Source organism: Mirounga angustirostris, unplaced genomic scaffold, assembly GCF_029215605.1.
Source record: "Mirounga angustirostris isolate CCGP_5_RB_7025 unplaced genomic scaffold, mMirAng1.0.hap1 SCAF_4, whole genome shotgun sequence".
Taxonomy (NCBI): domain Eukaryota; kingdom Metazoa; phylum Chordata; class Mammalia; order Carnivora; family Phocidae; genus Mirounga; species Mirounga angustirostris.
This window is the reverse complement of record NW_026991712.1, coordinates 184,281,514-184,309,006: the sequence shown is the minus strand read 5'-3', so window position 1 is coordinate 184,309,006 and position 27,493 is coordinate 184,281,514. Positions and strand designations below refer to the sequence as shown.

At 57.4% G+C, this 27,493-nt stretch overlaps 1 protein-coding gene across 8 annotated transcripts; it reads left to right on the top strand.

The window, feature by feature from the left end:
- On the top strand, nucleotides 1–27,423 carry SLC45A1 (solute carrier family 45 member 1). Of its 8 annotated transcripts, none has more exons than XR_010411123.1 (10): nucleotides 1–126; nucleotides 4,304–4,724; nucleotides 5,298–5,390; nucleotides 5,840–6,064; nucleotides 11,039–11,778; nucleotides 14,515–14,668; nucleotides 16,216–16,392; nucleotides 17,647–17,852; nucleotides 21,172–21,346; nucleotides 21,625–27,423. XR_010411123.1 is itself a non-coding variant. In XM_064589985.1 (9 exons), exons 1-9 carry the CDS (start codon nucleotides 13–15, stop codon nucleotides 21,250–21,252), a joined length of 2,211 nt encoding a protein of 736 aa, XP_064446055.1. In that variant the 5' UTR covers nucleotides 1–12; the 3' UTR covers nucleotides 21,253–27,423. The 8 variants fall into 8 exon arrangements, 6 of the variants coding, with proteins under 6 accessions (XP_064446055.1, XP_045754735.2, XP_064446056.1 ...); XR_010411124.1 differs by having other exon boundaries at nucleotides 21,172–21,751; nucleotides 22,432–27,423; XM_064589985.1 differs by having other exon boundaries at nucleotides 21,172–27,423.
- Nucleotides 27,424–27,493: the final 70 nt, after the last annotated feature.

Here is a 27,493-nt window from a genome sequence, read left to right as displayed (position 1 = left end):
CCCCGCGGGGTGATGCTGCAGCCGCCGCAGCCGCGGGCCGGGGGCTGCCGGGCGGGGACCCGAGCTGCGCGCGGGCCAGGCAGGAGCCCGGCCTCGGAGAGGGATGCCTCCCGTCTCGACCCACAGGTACCCCCGTTTCCTCCCGCGCCCTCCGCACAGCTGCCCGGCTTCGCGCTGGAGCGACTCGGCGTAGGCCCCCGGGTGATCAGAGTGCCAGGGTTGGGGCTGGAGGTTGGCACGGAGACCTTTGTCCTTCCTTGATGTCTAACTGACTGACCTGTGAATGGAGCCCCCGGTGTCGCCCCCTGAGTGCGGAACCCTCGGCCCGGAGGAGGTAGTGGCCGGTGACAGATTAATTTCACCCTGGCTGGGAGGGAGAGCACACACTGGAATTTGCCCCAGGCTTACGTTGTGCTTATTGGTGCCGGAGGCCTGATCCCGGGTCACCTGGGCAGGTGTCATCAGCTTCCGGTTCGCCTCCCGCCTGAGGCTGAACCCTCCTGATGGCATCTCTGTCAGCATCCCGGCATTAAGTTTATGATGAGTTTATGGCCCAAGGTTTCTGCTTTCTGGCCGCGGTTGAAAGAGCAGGCTGATGGCACTTCAGTTCATTCTGATCTCATCAACAAATAACTTCTCAAATTATTTCTGAGGTTATCATACTGTTTATGTTTTTCAGCTTTTATGGGGAAGTAGAGTCAGGTGCTAAGGAAGCCCAAGTTCAGTGTGCACCTGACCAGGGTTTCTGGGATCAATTGGTAGTCAGGGAGAGGCGGGATTCCAGAGAGCAGAAGTGAGGAATGGGCCCCGATTCAGTAACCAGCGCATTAAATACACCCCTTCGGGTCCACGCAGCCCTTTGCTGGCTTGGCAAGGTTTTCTTGAAGTATTAACTTTGGGAATTGTTGGAAGGAAGAGTGGGGAAGGGATGTAGCCCCGTGGGACCCCAAGTGTAAAGAGGAGAGAGAAATGAAGAAATTATTTGGCTCATAGTAGGGTAATTTTTAGCATTCAAATTACATGGGCATTGTTTATTTTTATTAATCATTTGCGGTTTAATCTTCCCATACCACTTTGAGGGATTTGTTACGTGAAACATCCTCTGTATTCGAGAAGCACAATAGGCACAGCCTAGAAACTTTGTGGGGCCAGCAACAGATATACATATTTTTTTTGGACTGAACTAATACTCATAGAGTGTGATCAGGATGGCAAGATGATCTGGTAAATATTTATATTCATGTATTAAAATGCTATTTCATTATTTTAAATTTCACTTTCATTTTTTATAACATTCAAAAATGAATTTCAAACATTCTTCTTAGAGTAAACTTTCATGGACAGCTTTTAATAAATGTATTCTTGAAATGGAAATAGTAACACTGATCCCTCAAGTTGAAAATGAACCCTCCGGGAAGCCTTTCCGAAGTCCAGGTTTCATTTCTGGTTTAGATGCTGGGTAGTAAGGCAGGGGTGTGGGGGTCTCCCTTTTGCTAGGACTGGCTGCAGTCTGTGTTTGAAAGCCGGGGATGGTGGGCAGGTGATGGTGAAGTGGTCACATCACAGGTAGAGACATGGGCTAGCCACATAGTTCATTTTAAGTAGGGCCGAAAAGGTTCCCCTTTGCAAAAATATGCTCCCATCATATGCTGTTTAAATCTGAAATTCTTCCAAAGTGGGCCGTGGTTCTTCATTCTAAAACGAAAGGCAAGGTTTCTAATGCCCGTGCACTTAAGTTCACTTTATGGGGATAGAATGCTGATAGGAAAGAGCGGTGCCCTGCGCAGAAGGGGCGAGGAGCAGGTAGAGAGGCCGAGAGGGAGTAACCCCTGCGGTGGGGGTAGCGCCGTGACCGGACAGGCGGGGTCAGGTCAAGCTCCCCCCACACACCTGTGCTAAAGGTCTTCCTTCTGACTTTTAAGGAGATGGTCTTATTATGTGGTCTTCCAATGGGCACTTTATTTCTGTGGTTTTAATGAATGAGTGAAGAAGCTCCAGGGAATGCTAATAGCCTCCTGGGTTTTTGAAGGCAAGACTGGCCAAAGGACAGATTTTTCTGGAGTATTTACTATGGGCTGAGCTAGAACAGGAGGAACAGAATCAAGAAGTTTAGCTTTTTTTAAAAAATTTAAGTTTGACTTCATCTTCATAAATGAATTATGGGTTTTTAAAAATATATTTATTTATTTATGTTAGAGAGAGTGGGTGTGTGTGGTGGGAGGGAGGAGGGCAGAGGGAGAGGAAGAGAGAGAGAATCTCAAGCAGACACCCTGCTGAGCACAGAGCCCGACACAGGGCTCAATCTCACGAGCCTGAGATCACGACCTGAGCTGAAATCAAGAGTCGGACGCTTAACCGACTGAGCCACACAGGCGCCCCTAGTTATGTTTTTAATGAAGTATACTTTGCCTACACAGCCTATATCTGTTCTTCCTTTAGAGATAGCATGGGATTTTTCTAAGGTCACAAGATAAGCCATCTTATCCCCACCTGTCCAAGAAGTAAGAGTAGACTGGGTCTCTGGGTATGTCCATCCCTGGCCTCTCAGTATGAAATCCACCTCTTAGCAGGGGTGCCTGGGTGGCTCAGTCGTTAAGCATCTCCCTTCTTGCTCAGGTCATGATCTCAGGGTCCTGGGATTGAGCCCTGAGTTGGGCTCCGCGCTCAGCGTGGCGTCTGCTTCTCCCTCTGCCTCTGTGCTCTCTCTCTCTCAAGTAAACAAATAAAATCTTTAAAACAAAACAAAAAACCACAAGCCACAAGGCCCTTCATAGTCAGCTAATCCCTTCCCAATGGCTTCATCTCTCACCACACTGACATGACACACAACTGTTGCACATACATCTCCTTTACGCAGCTGCTCCCCACTGCTTAGAACTCCTTCCCTCCACTTTCCACCCAACTCGGGGGCAAACACTTTGTCTTTCCTTTATCTCTGTGACCTTGGTGTCTTGGTACTTAGTACTCAGCCAAATGGGAGGAGGGGTGTGTAGGTGAATGGATGGATGGGTGGATGCGTGGATGTTTGGAAGGCTGGAAGGATGGATGGCTAGATTAGAAGAGGAGTGGGTGGACGTGTGGTATGGATGTGGATGGATGGATGGATAAGTAGGTGGATGGATGGGTAGGGGGAAGGGAGAAGGAATGGATGGATGGATGGGTTGGTGGGTTAACACAGTGCTCTGAATCCTGCTGGGGTGTCTCTAAAGAAAATCACTTCCACCACTGGTGTCTTCCCAACAGAAGGAAGACAATCCCTGAGTAGATAGGATGGTGTTTGCGGGGGTGGGGGGGGGAATTTAGGACACAAATCTGGAGTGATGAGGCATTTCGGAGTTCTTCAAAAAGAACTTATGGACTAGTGATAATGTGATGGAAGGTGGTGAGTTAACATCAGAAATAAGGGCCTCATTTTTAAAGCTTAAAAGTAATTTTGAAAAAAAAAAAAAAAAGGCCTGTAACATTAGAAAACCCATCAGTGTTGGGAAAGTTGTCTTGGGTTTGGGGCATACTTCTCAGGCAAGATATCTATTTCTCACCCTCCCTGGTTCTTTTTGTCCCCCGCTTTTTTGGGGGGGTAAACAGTATCTCTATTCAGGGTGTCATCTGTGACATGTGGGATGCAGGGTGTTTGCTTTATTTCTTTAAAGAGAGCTTTTTCAACATGATCAAAGTCTCAGTTCTCCTGACTTGACTAAAAATTCACTCATCCACAGGGGTTGTAAGGAAAGGATTGGAATTAAACTCATGCATCTGCTTTTAGGCAAGGGCCCCAGCCTCCCGGGAGGAGGAGATACAGTGATAGGCGGGGTGACCGCTGTGACTTTCCGTCCCATGAAGGAAGGGCTGTCCCCTGACCGGGCACAGGTGCTCAGGGCGCCTGTAGGTGGGTCCTGCCCCAAGTCTGGTCCCCTGGGCAAAATTCATCCTGAAAATGGGCTGTAGGTCCTAAAATATCCTGGCACCCTTCAGAGCCATGGGAAGCCTAGCTGCTCCCACCTTCCAGGAGGTTCCTTGCCTGGCCCTCCTCGTGGAGCCTCTTTAGGGGTCAGTTCCCTTGAGTGCAGGGACCTAAGGACTGGGGTCGTCCCCCTGAGCAGGGACAGAGCGCCGGCTGAGCCACGTCGCAAGCAGTAGGAGCCTCTACTCTGGGGGGAGACTCTCAGAACTCGTCCCTTCTCATATGACAAGGATGAGCAGGTGCCAGTCAAGTGGGGGGCGGAGGGAGCCACCTGGAAAGACGAACTCTGATGGTGGAGGCCCTGGTGAGTGACTGTCGCCCCCGAACGGGCTTTCCCCACAGGAACACCCACCGGCCCCCCCTACGATGATCCCCCCGGCGAGCAGCACCCCTCCAGGAGAGGCCCTGTTCCCCAGTTTGGCTCCTCAGGACTTCTGGAGGTCTCAGATCTCGGGCTACTCGGGGTCCGTGACCCGGCATATCAGCCACCGGGCCAACAACTTCAAACGACACCCCAAGAGGAGGAAGTGCATTCGCCCCTCCCCACCCCCACCCCCCAACACCCCATGTCCGATCGAGCTGGTGGACTTTGGGGACCTGCACCCCCAGAGGTCCTTCCGGGAGCTGCTCTTCAACGGCTGTATTCTCTTTGGCATCGAGTTCAGCTATGCCATGGAGACCGCGTACGTGACCCCAGTGCTCCTACAGATGGGCTTGCCCGACCAGCTCTACAGTCTGGTGTGGTTCATCAGCCCCATCCTCGGTGAGCCCCAGCTCAGCCCCGATGGCCGATGGTCTCCAGAAACCTCTGGAAGCTTCCAGAAGCCTGACTTGAAGTGGCTAGAGGGTCCCAAGGGGACAAGGGAGGAGCAAGACTTCCGTTTTGCTCTTTAGTTTGGGGCTGTGGGAGAACACAGGCAGGGTCTCCACACCCCGTATTTTAAGTGACTTTATCTAAACCAGACCACAGAAGAGGCATTTCACTGACCCCCAAGGATTCCCACCATCTGACACGGAGCCATCACTGGAGGATCCAGGCAATAAAGCTTGATGTGTTTTGGGTCTGGGGGGTCCTGGAATTTCTTGGGTTCCCCAAGCAAGGTCATGGCTGCTTAGTGCCTTATAGGGACCTAAGTAGAAAATGTGGGCAGAAGCTGAGCTATTCCAAGAGTCCGTCTTTTGTTTTTCTAGCTCAGGGTTGCGTACTCCGAGTTTCATCATTTATTCGCTTGGCACCTTGGGACGTTTGGGTGCAGGTGTTTGGGGGCTGTCCAGCGCAGGGTGCGGGGTGGGGTGGGGGGACCCCAGCAGTGACCACTGGCCTGCTCTGTTTCAGGATTCCTACTGCAGCCACTGTTGGGTGCTTGGAGTGACCGATGTACCTCAAGGTTTGGAAGGAGACGCCCTTTCATTCTTGTCCTGGCTATAGGTCTGTTGTTTTGGAACTGAAATAAAGTGGAAAAAAAAAAAAAAAAGAAAAGAAAAAAAGGCCCCAACTGCTTCCTCTTAGCAAAATCTAAAAGAGTGTTGACCAAAGCAGCGACACAGATAATTTCACGGGTGTGGTGGCAGGGAGCACCCCGTAACCAGGCCTGAGTTAGCTGTGACAGTCTATCCCTTTGATTTTTTAAGAACGGGTTAATAAAGTGTATGTCATTCCTGCCCTACTTGACAAAATAAAAACCCTGATCCAAGCAAAAAAGCAAGAACAAAACCAAGAAACCATGGTGAGTCTGCAGGTGGCTTTTCCAATGGGCTCTGCTTGAAGTTTGGTTAAAAAGGAATTCTCAGGGCCCTAAAGGTTCTAGACTGAAGTGGCCAGCTGGGGGGTCAGAGCTGCCCCGCGTTTCCTTGGCGTGACTTTTTCTCTGTCCGCAGGGGCGTTGCTGGGCCTCTCGCTCCTGCTCAATGGCAGGGACCTGGGCACGGCGCTGGCCGACTCGGCCGACAACCACAAGTGGGGCCTCCTCCTCACCGTGTGCGGGGTGGTGCTCATGGACTTCAGCGCTGACTCTGCGGACAACCCCAGCCACGCCTACATGATGGACGTGTGCAGCCCCGCCGACCAGGACCGCGGCCTCAACATCCACGCGCTGCTGGCAGGTAGGTCTCCCCACGGCGCGGCTCTGGGGCTGCGTGTCCACTGTGGGCGCTTCGATCGCCCTGATGCAAAACCCGAGTCATAAAACTCAAATATATGGGGGCGCCTGCGTGGCTCGTTGGGTGAAGCGGCTGCCTTCATCTCAGATCATGATCCCGGGGTCGTGGGATCGAGCCCCGCATCGGGCTCCCTGCTCGGCGGGGAGCCTGCTTCTCCCTCTCACTCTGCTGCTCCGCCTGCTTGTGCGAGCTGGCTCTCTCTCTCTCTGTGTCAAATAAATAAATAAAATCTTTAAAAAAACCCCTCAACTATAGGGATGAGCACTGATGTGATTGAAAGTATATATTTCAGACGATGTAGTTCAGCAATACTATGTAGTGTTGATCTGTGCATACACGTGTACAAGGTGTAAGGATAGCCACCTATGTGCATATGTAAGTCTCTGTGTATATGACTCTGCGTGCGCCTTACTCCCATTGTTCGAGGAGTTACTTTCTACCAAGTCACCACGAACCCTGAATTGGCCAGAGCTGAGTCACCGCCCCTAGGAATAGGACAGGGTTAGGTTCCCGCGAACCTCTGGTCCCATTTTCATCAACCCCATCAGCACCTAAACTTGTTGTATGTGTTTCTGATTAAAGACACCTTCTGAACATATATCATGGGTTCACTAACATGGAACTCGTGGCCAACGTATGGCACGTGCCTGAGCAAAGCTTATCTGACACACGTGTTTTCTTTATAAGACACAGCGCAGCCTCCTGGGACCTCCGAGCAAGAGACAGCAGAGCATCAGCTCTACACGTGGCGGCCGTTTTAAATGGTGATGTCACCCCCCCCTAAAAAAAGGCAAAAAGCCGGGGCGCCTGGGTGGCTCAGTTGGTTAAGCGACTGCCTTCGGCTCAGGTCATGATCCTGGAGTCCCAGGATCGAGTCCTGCATCGGGCTCCCTGCTCGGCAGCGAGTCTGCTTCTCCCTCTGACCCTCCTCCCTCTCATGCTCTCTGTCTTTCATTCTCTCTCTCTCTCAAATAAATAAATAAAATCTTAAAAAAAAAAAAAAAAGGCAAAAAGCCTGCAGAAACATGGCATCATATAGATGACAAGAAAGTTGGCTGTCCACAGTCTTGAGGGTTGAAATAAGAAGGCAGGGCATTGCCTTGTTTGGCCTCAGCTGGGACCTGGTGCGTCGGGCAACTCCAAGCGCTCGCTGCTCTGCACATAGCTGAGTGTGATTGCGTGTGGAGTGTGTATTGACGGGTCACAGATACAATTTAGTGAGCAGGTAAATGGGCACATACAGAGTCTGCATATGATGAGGAGTCCCACATGCATGCGCCCTGCGCTCGCACACACGCCCGAGTCGTGCTTGCTGCAAACGGGAGAAACGTGCCTATGGAGCTGAGACACGAGGCAGGGACGCCCACAGAGCCACAGAGCCTGTGTGATTAGCAGAAGTGAGAGGTGTGGAGCGTGAGGATTATCCCCGGTGACCACGCACTCGCACGCTTCCAGAGAACTGACTGCGGAACAGGACGAGAGTTCAGTATGACGCTTGCTTATCCAAGTATTCTCAAAAAACCAGGACTTCCAGCTTTCTTACACAAAACATGTACCTTTTCCAAAATAAAATGGAATCAAACAATCCCATCTCAAATAGCATCGGGAAGTGTTTCTGAAGGTCAAGGGAAAGACGTAACAAGACGGGGGCCGCGCAGGACCTGGATGGACAGGCAGGAGGCCAGCGGCTCCAGGATCGGGAAGCCTGAATTGGTCTCGGCTTTTCCTCCTGTTCAGTGTGTGACATTGGGCCAACTGCTCAGTCTGTCCAGTCCCAGTTGCTTCTTCTAGAAAATGCCACTGCTTGTCTCTATTTACACACATGCATGGATGGGGGCAGGGAATTTCTGCAGGGGTCCCGGCCGGGCCAGTGCTGGGGTGTGTAGGGTAGCAAGGAGGACCCCGTCTTTTACCTTATAGTCTTCTGTATTGTTTCTTTTCTTTTTTAAAAAGATTTATTTATTTTGGAAAGAGAGAGAGAGAGTGCGCACAGGTTCACTAGTGGGAGAGCAGAGGCCAAAGGAGAGAGAGAATCTCAAACAGACTCCACGCCCAGTGCGGAGCCTGACCTGGGGCTCGATCTCGCCACCCTGATCCTGACCTGAGCCAAAATCAAGAGTCGGATGCTTAACCGACTGAGCCACTCAGGTGCCCCTCTTTTCTTTTTATATAATAAAAAAAATGACCATCTTAACCAATTTTAAGTGAACAGTTCGGTGACATCAAGCACATTCACATTGTCGTGGGGCCATCACCACCGGTCACCCCCGCCCCCAACAACTTTCTCTTCTTGCAAAACTGAAACTCTGTCCCCATTAAACACTAACTCCCCATTCCCCACGCCCAGCCCCTGGGCTCCCACCATATACTCTCTCTGTCTCTATAACTCTGACAGCTCTGAGTCCCTCATATGGGTGGCCTCATGTGCTATTTGTCTTTTTGTGACTGCTGATTTCACTTCGGACAATATTCATCTCTGTTGTAGCAGGTGTCAGAATGTCCTTCCTTGGGGCGCCTGGGTGGCTCAGTCGGTTAAGCGACTGCCTTTGGCTCAGGTCATGATCCTGGAGTCCCGGGATCGAGTCCCGCATCAGGCTCCCTGCTCAGCGGGGGGTCTGCTTCTCCCTCTGACCCTCCTCCCTCTCATGCTCTCTGTCTCTCATGCTCTCTCTCGCAAATAAATAAAATCTTAAAAAAAAAAAAAAAAAGAATGTCCTTCCTGTGTAAGGCAGAATAACACGCCATCGGGTATAGAGGTCGCATCTTGCTTATCCATTCTACCTGTTGACGGACAGTAGGTGGCTTCCACATTTCAGCTAGTGTGAGTCAAGCTGCTACGAACTTGGGGGTGCAAATGTCTCTTCAAGACCCTGCTTTCAGTTCTTTTGGCTATAAACCCAGAAGTGAAGTTACTGGATCCTACGGTAATTCTGTTCTAAATTTTCTGAGGCGCCTCCACACTGTGTTCGTGGTGGCTGCCCCATTCTACACCCCACCAGCCATGCACAGAGGCTCCGATTTCCCCACATCCTCGCCAGCACTTGTTATTGTCTTGTTTTTTTTTTTGTTGTGTTTTTTTTTTAAAGATTTTATTTATTTATTTGAGAGAGAGAATGAGATAGAGAGCATGAGAGGGAGGAGGGTCAGAGGGAGAAGCAGACTCGCTGCCGAGCAGGGAGCCCGATGCGGGACTCGATCCCGGGACTCCAGGATCATGACCTGAGCCGAAGGCAGTCGCTTAACCACCTGAGCCACCCAGGCGCCCTATTGTCTCGTTTTTTGATACAACCCACCCTAATGAGTGTGAAGTGGGATCTCACTGTGGTTTTGGTTTGCATTTCCCTGATGCTGAGCGTCCCTTCGTGTGCTTCCTGGCCATCTGTATGTCTTCTTGGGGAAAAATAGACACTAAATAGATATGTGAGTCCTTTGCCCATGTTTGAATCAGGTTGTTTGTTTCTTCGAGGCTGAATCGATGTACCGTTTCTCTCCTGTGAGAATATATTTGCTTCAGTAATTGTTTTTAAAAAAATGGTTAGGGACGCCGGGGTGGCTTAGTCGGTTAAGCGGCTGCCTTCGGCCCGGGTCATGATCCCAGGGTCCTGGGAATGAGTCCCACATCGGGCTCCTTGCTCAGCAGGGAGCCTGCTTCTCTCTCTCTCTCTCTCCCTCTGCTTGTGCTCTCTCTGTCAAATAAATAAAATCTATAAAAAAAAATAAAAATAAAAAAATGGTTAATAAAGGTCATCTCAAATCTGACCTTCTTTAAGGGCCACAAAATAGCAATTGTGTCTTCAGAAGAGGTGAGAGGAACTCATTGGGACCATGAATGTGGGAAGTTAAGAATACTAAGAGGAGGGGAGACATGAAATTCAAAGGCCTGTAAGGACAGTCGGGGACAGATGAGGGAGATCTAGGGGGAAACCGTTAAGCAAGTGGATTCAGGGCCACGTGCCACCTTGAGGGGTCCGTGGAAGCTTGAGCTGAGTGTGTCTGAGCCCAGGCCTTGCCATAGAAGTTGCTATTCAAAAGCGGCTGGTTCTCCCCGAAGCGGAGGGTGGCCAGACCGCACGAGCTGTTTGGATACAACAACAGCAGGAGTAAACGGAGAGAACTCGCCTTCCAACCAGCAGATGGGCTCGAAATGCAGCTGGACTCAAAATGATAAGGCCGCAGCCCTGTGGTGTAGCCGGGAGGGGGGCCGGGGGTGCTGGGGACGTGGGAGCGGGCGGCGGGAAACAGCACTCTCTGGAGCTAAGTGCATGCGGTGCTCCTGGCTGGGGGCAACGTGGCATCACCCTCATTTTTACCCCTTGCTGCATGAATCAGTTTGCCATTTACCTGTTCCCCGAGGCCAGGGGATGCAGCGAGCAGGAGCAGAGGACCGGATCCCTGTAGCCCTGTTGTTTCCACCGGCTTGCTGACCCGGAGAGCAAGGGTGGCCATCCTTGGTCACCACTGGGGGTGCATGAGGACGCGGGCATCAGGCGAGGAAGACCGGGGTGGCCACATGAATTCCCCCCCCTCACAGACACACGTGTGTGGTCCGCATGTTGGAGACAAGATCTTCCACGTTTGCCTGGCACTGACGCTGGGGGGCTGGGGCTCCTCGAAGGGGGCTGTGACCCAGTGTAGACATTCCAGCAAGGCCGTAAGTGGGACAGACATGGACGGGCAGGCACCATGCCACTTGCTCTGGAGCCCGGCAGCCCCGGGCAGGAGAGGGGGGCCCTGAGGCGGCCCCCTGAGAATCCCATTCTCCTTTGCATTTTTGCCAGGGTTTAAGAGGGACCAATGCTGGGTCTGGATCCTCCCAACAGATTTGGCCACCTGAGTAAGACACGGAACCACGACTCTCGAGGGCCGTCCCCCCTGCCTGCTGGAGGTGGGGGAGCTTAACCCTGCTTCTCTCCCCAGGCCTCGGAGGAGGATTCGGATATGTGGTTGGGGGCATCCACTGGGACAAAACCAGCTTCGGAAGAGCCCTGGGCGGGCAGCTGAGGGTTATCTACATCTTCACCGCGGTCACCCTGAGCATCACCACCGTCCTGACCCTGGTCAGCATCCCCGAGAGACCCCTGCGGCCCCCCGGCGAGAAGAAGGCCACCATGAAGAGCCCCAGCCTCCCGCTGCCGCCCTCCCCGCCCCTGCTGTACGAGGAAGGGGCCGGCGAGCCCCTCCCCTGTCCCCCGGCCACCAGCCTGTACACCAGCTTCTCCAGCCCCATCTCGCCGCTCAGCCCCCTCACGCCCAAGTACGGCAGCTTCACCAGCAGGGACGGCTCCCTGACGGGTATCAACGAGTTTGCCTCGTCCTTCGCCACCTCCAACATCGACAGCGTGCTCATCGACTGCTTCACGGGCGGCCCCGACCCCTACCTGGCCATCCCGGGCAGCGCCCCGCGGCCGGCCATCAGCGTCAGCTTCCCGCGGGCCCCCGACGGCTTCTACCGCCAGGACCGCGGCCTCGGGGACAGGCGGGAGGCGGCCCTGGCCGCGGGCCCCGATGGGGACGTGCTGAGGGTGGGCTCCCTGGACGCCCCCAAGCCACGATCGGCCGGGATCCTGAAGAGACCCCAGACCTTGGCCATCCCGGACGCGGCCGGAGGAGGGGGTCCCGAAACCAGCCGGAGGAGGAACGTGACCTTCAGTCAGCAGGTAAAAGCGAAGGTGGGGGTGGGGTGGGGCAGGGCTCAGAGGGCGAAGTGTGTTGTCCCCCGTCATGAGTTAGATGGAGAGAGGGGTTGTCGCTCTGGGAAGGCCTCCCGAGCCCCTCCCGGGGCCGACTAGGCCTGCGTGCGGGGGGAGAGGCTGCGCCCGCCCGCGACGGCGCTCAAGGGGTCTGTCGGGGGCCCATCGGCGGCTTAGCGCGCTGGCCGCCATCAGAGGGACACTCCTTCGAAAGGCGGCCACGTTTGCCCCGAGGTAGTTCATTCAGGCCCGGACGTTCCTGGCGTGAGTGTGTCAGAAGCGGCCTTAGTGCTTCTCCCCGCGCCCACCGCGCGCTTGGGCGGCGTGAATGTGGCGCCAGCAGAGCTAAGTCTCCCCCAGGGACGGACACCCCACAGAAGGCCTGGCGGATTTTCTGGGCCCTCCTGGCGTCTGGCCGCAGCCGGCCGTCCCAAAGGCTGCCTCTAAAAGGCAGTGCGAGGCATGGTCTGTGCAGGTGAAGAACCTTCCGGAAGGCTGTTTGTGTTGTATTTCGTGTAAGTCAGATTGGCTGAAAGGCCACCAACTGGTATGTGGGACTTTAACCACCGTCAGAATCTGCTGTCTGGAGGAGGCCACCTTCAATAAAAGAAAGGCTACGCTGTCACTCGAAGCAGACGGAGTTCTGGGGCCCACCTGCCCTCAAGGGGGTCACAGGGTGAGAGAGGGTTTCAGTGAGAACTTGGAGTTTCTCTAAAACCGTGTGGCCCCGACGGCGGCCCGGGGACGGCGGGGAGCTCGGAGGCGCGGCCTGCTGCCCTGCCCGGCCTGTGGCCGCGTCTCCCCGAGACCTGAAGCCCCCCGGGCGGCGGAGGGTCTGCTCCTCAGCCAGGCGTCCCCCCGCCCCCTGCGCCCGGCAGGACTGACGGATGCCCCGGTTTCGGGGGAGGCTGACTGGAGACACAGTTTGAGGTGGCTGTTCCTTTTCTCTCCGGTTGAATCCTCAAGGGCGCCCGCGTGTCTGGTGCGAACCTTCTCTGGGCGCAGTGGCTGGTCATCCCCGGGCTGCCCTCACCGTCTCTTGAGAGTGACTGTCCTCTGGCCGGGACACCTCCTGGGCTCAGGTCTGGAAAAGGTCTGAAGAACCAAACCTCACCGGAGGGTTAGGCAGTCCCATTACCGTCGGAAGAAAGATTTCTCTAAGGGCTCCAGGGCGTTAGCCTCGTCCGCTGATGACATCAGAGTGCTCGCCCGACCTTTTGTCAATAGTGGGTCATCCTGGGCTTCGAGATGCAGTTCCTTAGTTCTGGTTGAAACTCTCGTTGGAATCCTTTTTTCTAGGTCCATTCTCAGTAGAGTATCATTTATGAGCCAGCTCTTTTTTTTTTTTTTTAAAGATTTTACTTATTCATTAGAGAGAGAGGAAGAACGAGCACCAGCGGGGGGAGAGGCAGAGGCAGAGGGAGAAGCAGGCTCCCCGCCGAGCAGGGAGCCCGATGCGGGGCTCGATCCCGGACCCTGGGATCACGACCTGAGCCGAAGGCAGCCGCTTAACGGCTGAGCCCCCCAGGCGCCCTCCTTTTCCTTGTTTAAAAGCTATTCTTTCTTTCTTTCTTTTTTTAAGATTTTATTTATTTGAGAGAGAGCATGCGTGCACAAGAGTTCATGAGTCTGGGGGGAGGAGCAGAGGGAGAGGGAGAAGCAGACTCCCCGCCGAGCAGGGAGCCCGACGTGGGGCTCGATCCCAGGACCCCGGGTTCACGACCTGAGCCGAAGGCAGCCGCTTAACGGCTGAGCCCCCCAGGCGCCCCTATGAGCCAGCTCTTTGAGGAAAGTAAAGGTCCTGAGCTACATACAAACACGTATCGCCTCAGGTGGGCACATGGGTGTCATTTTAGCAGTTCCTCCGGCGGCCGTGGTGACCAGCTCTGTGGACATGGCTGCCCGTAGGACCAGTGCCCTGGGCTGTTAGCTTCCTCTGGGTCTCCCCACTTGGCTCATCCAGGAGCCAACGACAGCACAGCTCCCCCACGGAGCCAGGGCGTTGTCCCTTCTCACCCTCGCTGCTTGCACAACGGTGAGCTCCCCAGTGACCCCAGGGTCCCCTAGTGACCCAGGCAGGGCGACCGAGGAGTGACGCCTTCTCGTGCCAGCAAGAGTTAAGCAAACCAAGTCAGGGAGCGGGTTTGCCGGTGGACGGGTGCTCCTGGGCCCCAGAAAGAAAGCTGGCCCCGCGCCGAGGGCCAAGGTGAGTGTTCATGCTCCCGGGACCTGCCCCGTCGGCCGCCCCAGCCTCCGGGGAGGTGCGAGTCCCCCCGGCCCGAGAGAATTGGGAACAGACTCCCCGGTCACCTTGCAAGAAGTCTCTTTTACACCCTGCTCTTACGGAAAAGAAGGGACGTTTGTAACGTCTGCATTTGAACCGCCCCGTAGTTCTCGTATCTCAAATGTGTGTCCCGTTTGGCAAGGTATCCACTCACTCTCTGTGGCCCAGATCTCTCGTCCGGCAGCCACGGCGTGGGCCCCCCCCCCAAATGGGGCCGTTCTCGGCTGCTCCAGGTCTGTGATGAGACGACCTAACGTCGGCCCTCTCGTTCAGGTTCAGGGTGGTGCTTCACAGCCTCTGTGTGTGTGTGTGTGTGTGTGTTTCGGATGCACTTTGTCATCACAGCAAAATCCACGCGTCCCCTCGACGGCCGGAGTCCGGTGCTCTGACGAGGGGCTTTGTGTGAGCTTCCTTTCCAGGTGGCAAATATCTTACTGAACGGCGTGAAGTACGAGAGCGAGCTGGCGGGCTCCGGCGAGACGGCGGGGCAGCCCCTGTCCATGAGGCACCTCTGCTTCACCATCTGCCACATGCCCAAGGCCCTTCGCAATCTCTGCATCAACCACTTCCTGGGTGAGCTCCCGGCAAACCTCCCCGCGCATCCGCGTCCCAGCCTGGGTCTCGCTTTGCGACGAGGCCATGATGGGGACGCGGCTCCCTGACCTGGGGCTCCCTCCCCCGCCGGCCTCCCGGGACACCAGAGCCCCACGCCCCATCCCGGGGGACATCTCCCGCGCGTTTAGACTCCCTAGATGCCACTAAGGGCAGGGCGTGGGGTGGGGCTGCCCTGGAGGGCTTTTCTCCAGGAAGGGCCAGAGAGATGCCTCCTCCAGGCAGCCCCGAAGTAAGCCAGGTGCTCCGGACGGAGGCACACCCCGCCGCCCGTGCCGGACACCTGGTCTCCCCAGAGTCCGAATTCCCATTACTGAAAGCTCTTCGGACCACTCACAGTTAAGTGACAGATGCTGCTGGTGGGACTTGTGTCTTAAGCCTGTTTGGGCCTCATGCTGTCTTACTCCTAGAGCCGAGACAGACACACATAGAGACGCCCACACGTGCCCGCGGGTGCCTGGCACTGGCCTTGAGCCCGCGACCCTCGGCGCTCGGGTTGCCATGGAAAAGCCCGAGCTCGCATTTCATTCCATTCCGTGTCTCCTTGCTGTCGGGCTGCTGAGCCTCTGAGGATGATTAAGAATTTGAGATACTCTAGGGCTCTCAAACGCTGTGGGATGTAAATCAGAATGTCCTTCTGGAAGGCAATTTGGCAACAGGCAAGAATCTTAAAAATGCCCATCACCTTGATCCCAGTGACCCTACTTGGTATTCTTTGCAAGAACGTAATCAGAACTGTTACCAAGAATCTATGTCCCAGGTACTCATCACAGCATGATGTATAATAGCCAGACGCTGGGAGGCAGGGGTGGGGAGGAGGGGTGGGGGGCCGTACGTGTCCAGCAATGCGAGGAGGGGTTAAATCGATGAGTGGCGTGTACACCTTGGTACTTTGCTGCCATTGAAATGGGCTGTTTAGGAAGACTTAATGGCATAGGGATTGTGCATGATAATTATTGGGGTTCAAGAGGTCCCGCAAACGCCACCCCCCCTCCTCTACCGAAGACGGAACTGACACGGACGTCGGAGGATCAGAGCCCTGCGGCTTCATCGACGTTGGAGCAGAATGCTCCTCTATCAACCTTTGCCCTGCCTGGCGTGTTTCTCTCAGCGGCCCGCCACCCCCTCGGGCTTGCGACTGCGTTTCCACCGGCGTCTTCTTGTCCCCTTGCCGAGAGGCGGGTGGAGAGCAGGACGAGGCGGCCGGAGGAGTGACGGATTGGCTTTCCTCATGGTCGCAGTGTTTGGAGAAAGAGCTGAACACGACCTTTCATGCAACAGAGCCTGTATTTATGAGGATGTGCATTTGCTTTAAAAAAAAAAAAAAAAAGAACCTACCCAATTTTAACAGAGGGAAAGCGATCTCTGGGGGGTGAGGCTGTAGGCAGTTCCTTCGTTTCGGTCCCGATCCACGAAAACCGTGTATAACTCTGATCATTGGCCGAAGCACCCGTTGGCGAGAGCGGGGGCGGCCGCACCAGTGGTCACCAGCCCTTTCCCCCTCCCAGGGTGGCTCTCGTTCGAGGGGCTGCTGCTCTTCTACACGGACTTCATGGGTGAGGTGGTGTTTCAGGGAGACCCCAAAGCCCCGCACACGTCGGAGGAGTATCAGAAATACAACAGCGGAGTCACCATGGGCTGCTGGGGGATGTGCATTTACGCATTCAGCGCTGCCTTCTACTCAGGTACCCGCCGCCCCGGGGGAGAAGCGGGTTGGGGTCCCCTCGTGGGAGGTGTGGCTTACGGGGGTCGTGGGTGAAGGGAGGGCTGGGTCTTCACGGGCCGCACAGGGTGTGGCCTCCCTGTATGGAGCAACCTGTTGGGGCTGGCGGGTGCTGGGCCTGGGGGAGGGAGGGTTGCGGGGGGACTGGGTGTCCCTCCAGGCCCGAGACGGCCAGTGGGCAGAAAGGCCAGGCCCGGGAGGGAGGGCAGGTGAGGACGGGGCGGGGGGCAGGTGGATGGCACGTGGGGAGAGCCAAGCCCAGAGGCTGAGATGACCCTGAGGTTGGCGGCGGGGGACCCAGGGGACACAGGAAGCCGAGCAGGATCGCTACAGGGTGCCGGCTACCGTCCCAGCAGGGAGCCTGGGTGCTGGTGGGGCCACCAGCGAGTTTCACCTCAGGGTCAGCCCCCAGGTTCCGTCAAGGGTCGGGGGGTGGGCGCTTCCGGCCTCGCGGGCCACACAGCCTCCGGGGAACCGCCAGGCACCGCTCTGGTGGCTTGGAAGCCGCCTCGGACGAGATGCTTCCGTCTAACGAGCGTGCGTGGCCGAGTCCCAGTAAGACTTCCTTTATGTTCGACGGGAACTGGAATTTCGTGTAATTTTCACGTGTCACAAAATACTTGTGTCCTTTGATTTTTTTTTTAAAGATTTTATCCATTTATTTGAGAGAGAGAGAGGGAGGGAGGGAGAAAGAGCACAAGCAGGGGGAGTGGGAGAGGGAGAAGCAAACTCCTCACTGAGCAGGGAGCCGGATGTGGGGCCAGATCTCAGGGCCCCGGGATCGTGACCTGGGCCGAAGGCAGACGCTTCACCGACTGAGCCACCCGGGCGCCCCACCCTTTGATGTTTTTTTTTAAACCATTTAAGAATATAAAACCCCGGAGGCCCCCAGGCAGGCCGTGGGCCGGGCTTGTCCCAGGAGCAGTTTCCCGGCCGGCTTGGTTTTGCCTCTCCGTCCCGCACCCTGAGCCTGCTCGGTGTTTCAGCCCAAGATCGCTTCACCTGCACCCCTCTACCTCCAAGGCCTGCGTCCCTCTGGAGCGCCCTGGCCCCGGTGCCTCAGAGCCGACGCCCCGGGCCCCCGCCACAGGCCTTCTGGTCTGGGGCGAGCTGCCGGCCAGCGGTCGGGCCAGCCCCGGGGAGGTGGCCCAGGGAAACGGAGTCCCCGGGGCCACCGGGCACTGTAGTGCTGCTCGTGTTCCTTTTCGGCCCACAGCCATTCTCGAGAAGCTGGAAGAACACCTCAGCATCCGCACACTGTACTTCATTGCCTACCTGGCCTTCGGCCTGGGGACCGGGCTCGCTACCCTGTCCAGGAACCTCTACGTGGTCCTGTCCCTCTGCATAACCTACGGGATTTTATTTTCCACCCTGTGCACCCTGCCCTACTCACTCCTGTGCGATTACTACCAGAACAAAAAGGTAAGTGCCTCGGGATTTCTGCTTCGGGTCCTGAAGAGGCCTGCCTGGGCCCGGCCTCACCCCTGCCGGCGGCCTGGAGAAACCCCGCTTGAGACATGGCCCCAGGAGCAGCCCCACGCGGGAAATGCGGGGCCCGTTCAAACATTAAGAAAGTCCAGCTGGTGACAGCAGAGCATAAACCTGAGCAGGGAGCTGCCCGGGAAGGCGCCCCGTTCGTGGGGTGGGGGTGGGGGGATTGGGCAGCAGGGAGGGAGGAAGGGGAGGCCCACCGCTTTGTGTCCCCTTCGGGCAGGTTTCGGGGTCACCCGTTAGCACGGGGTCTTGGGCAAGGCAAGGGAGGCACTCACCTGGGACACAAAAAACTCGGGGATCAAGGTCAACAATGGGTTAACGCAGTATTTCTGAAAAAGAGAGAATTAGTGCCGAAACTTCACGCCGAACAGAAGGTCAGAACTTCAAAGGCAGGGTAAGGTGCAGCACCGGGCCAAGCCATGGCAGAGGCCGAGGCAAAAGGAAAAGTCAGGAGAATGAGTCCTGCCTTTACAGACAATTCTGACGTTCTGTCCAGCATGGATTTTCCTTTAACGGCTTGGCCGAGCTCAGGTTCGCCGCACAGAACCACGCAGTTCACCCGTTTCCCAGGGTGTATCCCCAGCGCTGGCCATCGCCACCACGATCATTTTCGTCGCCCCCCAAAGAGACTCCATACCCATGAGCCGTCCCCCTTTCCCGTCCTTCCGCCCGCTACCACGAGGCCACTTTGGGCCTCCCCGCATTTGCCTGTTGGGACGTGTCGTGGAAACGAAACTGTGTCGTGTGTGGCCTTTGCGTCTGGCTTCTGTCCCTCGCGTCACGTTTTCAAGGCGCGTCCACGCTGAGGTGTGTGTCAGGGCTTCCTTTCTTCTTGCAGCCAACAGGGCTCCCCTCAGAGATTTTTTTGCCGTAACTTGGAGATTTTAAAATACTGCATTAAAAGATCACCCCGATACCTGGGGTTCTCTCACCCCCCGTTTTAATGTGGGGCTCCCGTCGCCTCCCCCAGGCCCGGCCCAGGAGGCGTCCTGAGTTGTTTTAGGGGGTTTGGAAGGTCTGGTGAGCCCAGCTGGGGCCAGCTCTGCGCACGATGTTTTTTGTGAAAAGTCACGTCTGCCTGGAGCCCCGGACACGACAGTGAGCCAGACCCCAGGCCTGCGGTGGTAGCCGTGGCCGCCCCTCCCCGCCCCTTCCCTCCCGGCCACACAGACAGGTAGTGGCCACAAGGACCGTACCTCCCCCGGCGTGGGGGTGGGGGGAGGACAGAGGCTGTGACGGCTGGAGAGTGAGTGCCCGCAGCATCCCGGGGACCAAGGAGGGGAGGGGACGGGGGTGGCACCACCCCTGCTGGCTGGGGCCGCCCCCCTCCGTGGCCACCATCCCCTGCAGCCCGAGACCCCTTGACTGGGGAAAACAGATGGGCCGGTTCTTGGGGGAAGGCTGTCCCCCCTGAGCGAAGGGACGCCCAGAGCCTCGGGACGCCCTAACTGAATTTGGTCAGCACCCCTGGAAGCCTTGGGCCTCTTGCTCGTAGAGTCTTCCAGAAGCTCACATTCCTGTCAATCTCTGCTCGGTTGCAGGCTCAGGGCTCACCTGTGACCCCCCCCCCCGCAGTGGCTTTGCCGACTGTGCGTTAGACACGGGGGGCCACGCTCTCCCCAGGACGCACGCGGGGCGCACTCACGGAGCACCTTGCAGGTGCCACGAGGACAGAGCCGTCCCCAGGGCGGGGGCTTGGCGCCAGCCCAGAGGGGCCCACACCGGTGTCTGGATGCGGGGCCAGGGAGGCCGGCCCCCAGGCAGTGCACACACTGCGGGCTTGGTGGGGGTGGCGTCCGTCCGCTGCCTCAGTGGGTGAGGGTGGCGTGTGCTGGGGGGGGAGCAGGGCGAGGGGACCCACCCCGCCTCCTGCCAGCGTCACTCCTGCAGCTCTGCTCAAAGAGCACGTCTTCACCGCCAAGCCCCCGTGGGGCGCAGGGCTGGCACGAGGGAAGGTGGCGTGTCCACCCTGGAGGCCACGAGCACCTCGGAAGAGCGGCCCGAAGGGCCGGGCACGGAGACTGTGAGAGGTGGTTTCAGGGTATGTGACGGGCGTGGTGGCCGACGGAGCTTAGGAAAGGGGACGAGCCGGGCGGCGGGTGCCAGCCAGCCTGGCAGGCTGCCTGTCTTTCCGGGGAGAGGTAGGACACGGCCAGGCTCTGCAGGCCGGGCGGAGGGCCTGTGGGAACGCGGCCCTTCCGCTCCCGTTAGTCATGGATTCTTTTCATGGCTCTCATCTCTCTGAGCACAAATATTATTCAACTCTTGGCTGAACTCCCTGCGCACGTCGTCGGCGCTGGAAAACGTGAGCCTGCCGTGCGTGGGCCGCTCGGGTCCCCTGGGCCAGCAGGAAACGTGGGGCTGGGTCCCCTTGCGGCCCAGGGGTCCCGCTGATGGGTTTCTCCTTCTGGGTCAGTTTGCAGGGTCCAGTGCGGACGGCACCCGGCGGGGCATGGGTGTGGACATCTCCCTGCTGAGCTGCCAGTACTTCTTGGCCCAGATCCTGGTCTCCCTGGTGCTGGGGCCCCTGACCTCGGCCGTGGGCACCAACGGGGTCATGTATTTCTCTAGCCTGGTGTCCTTCCTGGGCTGCTTGTACTCCTCCCTGTTCGTCGTTTATGAAATCCCTCCCAGCGACGCCGCCGAGGAGGAGCACCGGCCCCTCCTGCTGAACGTCTGACACCCCAGAGCCCCAGCTGTGGCCTCAGGCCTGTGCCTGGGGGTCTGGAGCAGTCCGGCCAGTGAGAAGCCCCAGGCCTTGGCGGACGCAGGGCAGGTGTCCTGTGGAATGTACATATGTGACAAACCAATAAATGGCAGCAGCGAAGCCCACGGTTCCTAGTCGCGGCTCTCCTGAGGGCGGAGAGGTCACCTGGGGAGCGGGCTGCTCCCCTGGGGGCTTGGGGAGGGGGCTGCGAGAGTCGCTCATTGCCAGGAGAGGTGTATATGTAACTCAGCGGGTCTCACCTGGAGGCCATTTTGCACCCCCACCCCCACTCCGGGAAGACACTTGGCGATGTCTGGAGATAGTCTGGCTTGGCACAACTCGGGTGGGTGCCTACTGTCCGGAGATGCCTTAAACCTCCTGCAGTGACAGGACAGCCCCCACAGCGAAGAATGTTCCAGCCCCAAAGGTCACTTGTACCCAGAGGTGCCCAGAGCCTGATCTAACTGTACACTGTATCCCAGAGTGGAGTTAGAGCGTACAATGCTTTTGGGACATTCATTCATTCATTCTCCCACCCAGCCACTCATCCATCCGCCGGTCCATCCATCCATCCGCCCTACAGATAGCCATCGAGTGCCCTGGGTGTGCAGGCAGTGGTAGGTGCTGGGGAGCTGCGAGCAAGTCTCCGCCCTCGTGGAGCTGGTGTAGGAAGAGAGGCAGATCACGCACTGAGTTTCTGTGCCCAAGGATGGCGGTAAGTGCTGTGCCCACGAGCAGGGCAGGAGGACGGGGTGACGGGGTTGGGGAGTGGCCTACGCCAGGGAGAAGGGCAGTGCCCTGGTGAAGAGAGGAAGCCATCTGAGAACTGAGATGGCAACTTGCTTGGTGTGTTCGAGGGATCGTAGGCTCCGAAACGCTTGGGTCGCAGCACGTCGGGGAGGGTGGGAACCTCACGAAAGCGGAGCAGATGCCCCGGTGAACGCAGCTCTGCCCTCTGACTTGCCCCACCCCCTGGCACCCGCCATCTTCCAGTTGATGGACCTGCATGAATCTCTGACTTCTTGCGTCAAGGTCTTTCGCCATGTGGCTTCTCATCATCTTCCATCACTCGACGCCCCGAGCTGGCCCGTGCAGCCGGGCAGGCTCTTCTCCCCGAGCTGTGAGTGCTGGCCGTGTGTACCGGGCGGGGTGGGTCGGGCCGGTCACTGTTGTACCTGCCCACTGCATGGAGCTGGGCCTGGCCCCCAGCACCCTCACTGCACGGTCCCTATATTCTGGGGCCACATAGGGGACACTGATCACAAGTCCCCCAAAAGCAACGGGGATCCTGGGCCCGCCTCTGAGGAGAGTCTGAGGTTTATGGGCGGCTAACATGTCTGGTCATCTTTCTGACAAGTCAGGGACAGTAGGTGTAAAACCCCCAACCCTCTGCGGGGCACCTTACCCATCCCCCAACGCGAGCCACGGCCTCCGCAGTGCCATTGTCTACTGAGGTGGCTCCTGTGGGGTCCCTGGAGTCCAGGCCCCTGCTCTCTGTGCCCCCAGATGTGGCCCAGGATCTCTGCCCACTTCCCTGCCTCCGAGCTACCCTCCCCGTCCAACCTCCACCCTGCAGCTGGGGGAGCTATAAACATGCCTCAGTGCACCCCTTTCCTCTTAACACTTTCGGGGGCCTTCTCAGAGCCTAAGAAACCAGGTCTAAACTCCTCCCGCCCCACCTGGGCCCTGCCTGTCGTCCCAAGCCCATGGCCTTCTGTACGGCTCCAGCCCCCAGGACTCCAGCCAGATTCTGCTCTGCCACAGACGTACTCCGAGCCTGTGCTCATGCTCTTCTCACAGGTGAGGACTTTCTTCCTCTTCGCTGCCCATCATCTTCTGAGTCATCGACTTAGATCGTCTAACATGCCACCTCCTCTGTGCAGCCTGCCCTGGTTGGAATCAGTTGAGTCCTCTCTCTGTGCCTTCATGTCATGCCATTTTACCCTTGGTAGTTACAAGCTAAGTGAGGCCGGTCTCATCCTCCCTGCTCCATGTGTAGGTGAAGCAGAGAGAACTTTGGTGACTTTTCAGTCACGCAATTCCTTTGGGCCTCCTGTTTGTCCCATGCTTTTCCTGGGACTCCAGACTCATCCTCCCCGCACTTATATTGCTTACAAGAGCTTTAGACGTTTTAGAAAATGTGGTGTCGGATGGCTGGCCCCTGGTCTGGGATGCTTTTGCCCAGAATGGTCAAATCTTCATGCAAGAAAGAGGGAAGAGGGAGGCTTCCCTTTCACTCCTGGCTTGCCAAAACTTAAGGCCTTCTTCCTAGAACTTTCTATGGAAACAGAGATTGGTCTTACACGTGGGAATCCGCACGGAGTCAGTGGGCGGAGCAGAGCCCTGGCCGCCCTCAGGCCAGCACCCAAACGCTGCCCTTGACCTTCAGGTCTATTCCCAGCAGATGGCAGGGGGAGCAACCACAGGATCCAAAGCGTGAGGCCCGGGACTCGCTGAGATTTCCACATCTCAGAGAATCACTCTCCGGACTTCACAATGGAGCTGTGATGATGGTGAGGATAGTGACCACTGCTCACGGGTCCCCAAGTCCTACGATGGGCCCTGCGGTGAGCTAAGTGCCTTCTGCAGCCTTCAGGCTTCGTCCTCGCCGGCGAGGGGGTGGAGCTGGCCCGGCTCCGTTTGGCAGGCAGACCTGGACCCGAGACGGGCGCCCTAAGTGCTTGGCCCAGGTCACACAGGGTCGCACGCTTGTACCGGGGAATCTGACTCCAGATCTCATGCTGCTTAATGTTTCTGGAGGAAATGCTGAGCTGCCGTGGTCCTTCCCCACAGTGGGTCTTCGCCTGGCTACCGTAAGAGGAAGGGGAAGGGAAGCCTTCGCTCCGTGGGCCCGTGATAAGACTGACGCCCTTCAAGCCACTAAAACCGGCCACTCCTGACTTGCCACTCAGCAGACTTGAAAAACCAACTCCTGTGCCTTGATGTTGCTTGGGAATGAACGCACCACTGCCCCTGCCCATGGCCCACGTGTGAGCAGACACTGAGCGTGGGGCCGGGGGTCAAGTCGTGAAAGCACAGCCTTCAGCCGTCTGGTTTCTGTCTTCCCAGACTGTTGGACTAACCCTGGGCCCTGCGCTGGGAAGCAGGGACTGGGCAAGGTGGCGTTCTCACACCCAGGCGCCCTGGGCCGCAGGTTTTGAGGGAATGTGCCAGAAGGACAACGGCCAGGGCCCGCTGTGCGCTGAGGTGCTCAGCTTCACACTACCTTCAAGTCACGCATGCAGGGTCTGCAGGGGCGTGCTGTGCCCTCGTCCTAGCCGTGAGCAGGCTGGAGGGCCCCCGAGCACCCTCTTCCTGAAAGTCTCGGAAGAGGAGGCGCAGATGTCCTGAGATGGGAGCACAATTGGGGCACAGGACCCTTAGGGCAGTGGCAGCTCAGGGGCACTCTCCGGGGAACTTCTAGGGCCATCATGCTGGGAATCACCACTGCTGAGGTGATCACGGGGTGATCGCCACTCAGCCAATGTCTGCTGAGCACCTACGTACGGCCCAGCGGGGGGAATGCAGCTGAAAACCACAGAGAAGCACCTCCTGTCCTCCCAACAGCCTTTCCCTGCCATCACATCCATTCTGCGCCCTGCCCATGCCACCCACAGCCCCCAGCCCCCATCTCTTTCCCATGGTCCGGCTGTGACCTGTTCCAGTTGCCCCTTGCCCAGACCGCCCCACCCCTCCTCTCTGGCTGCTTGGCTCCAGGAAACATCTATTCTTTTACAAAATACGCATCACCATTCCTACACACCTCTCCCCTACATCGCAGGGGTGGGGACCTTCGGTGCCTGCGGGCAGAGCGGCGGAAGAACGGCGCCAGGGCTTTACAGATGCTGCCACCTGGTGGTCAGGACCAGGAGCGGTCGCGAGGACCAAGGTGCCGCAGAGCCCGTGCAAAAACTAAGGGGAGCCGGGGCGACCTGGAGTGACAGCTGGTGGACAGGCACGCAGGAGACTTCAGGTCTTAAACACCATGCCCTCCATAGGCCGGAAGGGTCTTCTAAGAAGTGCCTTCAGGTCTTTCTAATCTAATTCACTACGCTGGGTGTCCCACACCCTAGGGGTTCAACAGAGGCCACCACCGTAAAGCAGATCCCCCCTCCCTGCCCAAACATCGAAGAATGGGGCAGACCAGGGCCGGAGCCAGAGGGGCTGTGAGATCCCAGAGCAGGCCCAGGTGGTCAGGGGGAGGCGGGATTGGGAGACACTTGAGGGAGAAAGAGGGGTCACTTCAGGTGCCCCAGTAGTGACCAGCTCCCTGGATGGGGCCAAGGCCCTTCCATCTCATCACCCATGCCTACGACTCAACACCACATCCGGTCAGTGCACCGAGGAGCCTCCCTCTGGGGGAGCCTGTTCACTCAGCAAACATTTGCAAAGCAAGTGCCTTCCACACACTGGGACCTGGTCGGGGCGGGGGGATGCGGGCGCAGCTTCTGCAGCCTGGGTCCCCAATACGCCAGAAGAAAACAATCACACACGACTTGGAAGCTGGTCCTGGTGAAGACAGCTACCAGAGGAGCTGCCTTGGGTGGGTCAGAGAATCGGAGTCCGGAACGCGAGCTGCCAGAGCCCCCAGGGCAGCTGGGAACCCAGTGAGGACCCAGGGAAAGGACACCTCAGATACCGAGACCTCCAGGGGCCAAAAATGCAGGACAGAGGCCAGGGAGGGTGGGCAAGTCCCGTGGTAAATGCGGGCTCCAGCCACAAGAGGCTCTGTAGATCTGACGGCTGGACCCCCGCCAGGCCCTTCCTCCCACCGGGGGTCCCAGGACTCCAGGGAGCTCACTCTCCTGCAGCCCGAGGAGTCCAACCAGACAGCCAACCCCGCGGCCGCCTCCCCGGCAGGCTCGTCTGGCTGATTCTCCCTGGGAGGGGGCAGGGAGGCCAAGGTGTGGTAAGGTCTGCCCCTTGGTGTCTCCACAGCTCAGGGGTCAAGTGCAGGACAGATACTTCCACTGGTCTTGGGGCCTGTGGCTTGACCCCAGCTGTCTGGTATAACTGGGCCTGTTCGGATTCTACAGCCTTTGAGTCTGGGAGCCGACTGGGTTGGCCGCGAGAGGCCGAGGGTCAGAGCTGAAATCTGTGTTGGCGCCAGATGACACGGCTCAGGGTCTCACCGGCGAGGGAGCGACCCCCCAAATGTCTCGTGAGCTTCCACGCAGAGGCACTCGGGCCCAACCTTCACCCTCAGCCCCTGCACCCACAACTGTTCGGCTTCACATGCCTGGTATTTGAGGGTCTCGCGACTCCGTGTCAACGTGGGAGGTCACTGCTGATGCCCTGTTGTGCATCCTTACCCCGCGGGTAAGGGGCCTCAGCCTACACAGGTGATGCCTAGGTGAGCCGCCCGGTTCGCCTGAACTTACCACAGAGCCTTCTCAACACGGCGACCACGCACCCAGCCCTGCCAAGTGCTGTTTTCGTAACTCCCGCTTCTCAGCCCCCTGACCAGAGGGGCTGCTGAGCCACCATGCCCAAGCTGAGGATCCACCCACAGGGACTCCAGTGCCAGTTCATCCAAGCAGCAAGAGGCCAGGGCGCGGCCAGGGGCACGGTGGCTGGGCGGCAGACGCTTTGTCCTCCTCATGATCCAGATGTCCACTGCTGCAGGCTCTCGGCCTCAGAAAGGGCGCATGGCAGGGTGGGGACGATGGCCACAGCTGTCCACACCTCAGAAACTAGGACCACCTGTGCAGCTCTGATCCGAGGGTCTTTTCTGCAGCATAAACCTATATATTCATTCAGACACGGACGCCTTATCCTTTAACCTACTTGGAATTTGCAGTTCATACATTTAGGCCTACCAAACGCTATTTTCATGGAGAGCGCAGTCTAGGTAAGAAGTCGGCCGCTCACCCTTCCCCCCGCACCCCCCGCCACTCCCACCCTGCCTTCGTGACCCAGGATGAGAGTCACTTGTGCCTCCCACGTCTGCTCTGGCAGACCCCTCAACCTCACCCCCCCTAACGGGTTACCCAAGTCGCTGAGCAGGACTCCTGCTGTCAGAGAACACGGACCTGCTTCTAGGGGCATCGGTGTGTATGCCCCCCCGGGGTCCCCTGGCTGGCGGAACTGTCTCGTCTTCAATTAGGTAGTGACACAAGCCGTTCCCCAGGCCTTTACCACCACTAGGCAGTGTCGGCCTCGTTTGAGGGCAGTTTATCGATAGGGTTGTTCTTGCTCCATCTCCCAGGGCATCTAGAAACCCATATTCCAGATGGAAAGGCGAGCATATAAACTTCCAGGGATAGCCTTGAAGCTTTATGAAAATGCCCTTGACAGTGTCCGGAAGTTCAGCCCGAATCCGTTCTGATGACTGCTGCCCCCTCACGGCCACACCCACACCCTGCAGGCCACCAGCTGGAATGCATCCCTTCACCGGAGGGCCACTCTGAGGGTGGGCTGGCACACGGGCAGGCCTCAGGGCGAGGCAGAGGGGGGACAGGAGGAGGAGGTGGCGGCCACTGCACCAGTGGGCAGCTCAAGACCTCTCCTCTAAGCTGGGAAGGAGCTACATGCCTGTTCACCATGAAGGGTGTCCACAAATTAGAGGTGTGGGTGAGAGGCAGGGGGAGAAAGGAATCTGAGTGAGGAGAGGGTGTCCACGGTCCCAGTGCTGTCATCCCCCGGGCCCATTCTGCTGCCTGGGTAAGCTCATTGTGGGTCCCAATGATCTCAAGCCAGCAGGTCGGAGCATCCCTGAGAGCACTCACCACAGAAACCCTTCCTACCAGACACGGCAGGAAGAATCTATCCGGAAGGTGCTTTGGAGGGTAGGGAAGCAGTGTGCCAGAAACAGCTGAGACCCGAACTCTCCCCTCTGCCCCTTCCCCAGCCTGGGGGACCT

Excerpts from the sequence above, each read along its gene's own strand:
- SLC45A1 (XM_045898779.3), top strand. The coding sequence starts at position 13 with ATGCTGCAGCCGCCGCAGCCGCGGGCCGGGGGCTGCCGGGCGGGGACC. Across the intron at positions 127-4,303 it reads CCTCCCGTCTCGACCCACAG|GAACACCCACCGGCCCCCCC; the intron begins GTACCCCCGTTT and ends CTTTCCCCACAG. Across the intron at positions 5,391-5,839 it reads CATTCTTGTCCTGGCTATAG|GGGCGTTGCTGGGCCTCTCG; the intron begins GTCTGTTGTTTT and ends CTCTGTCCGCAG.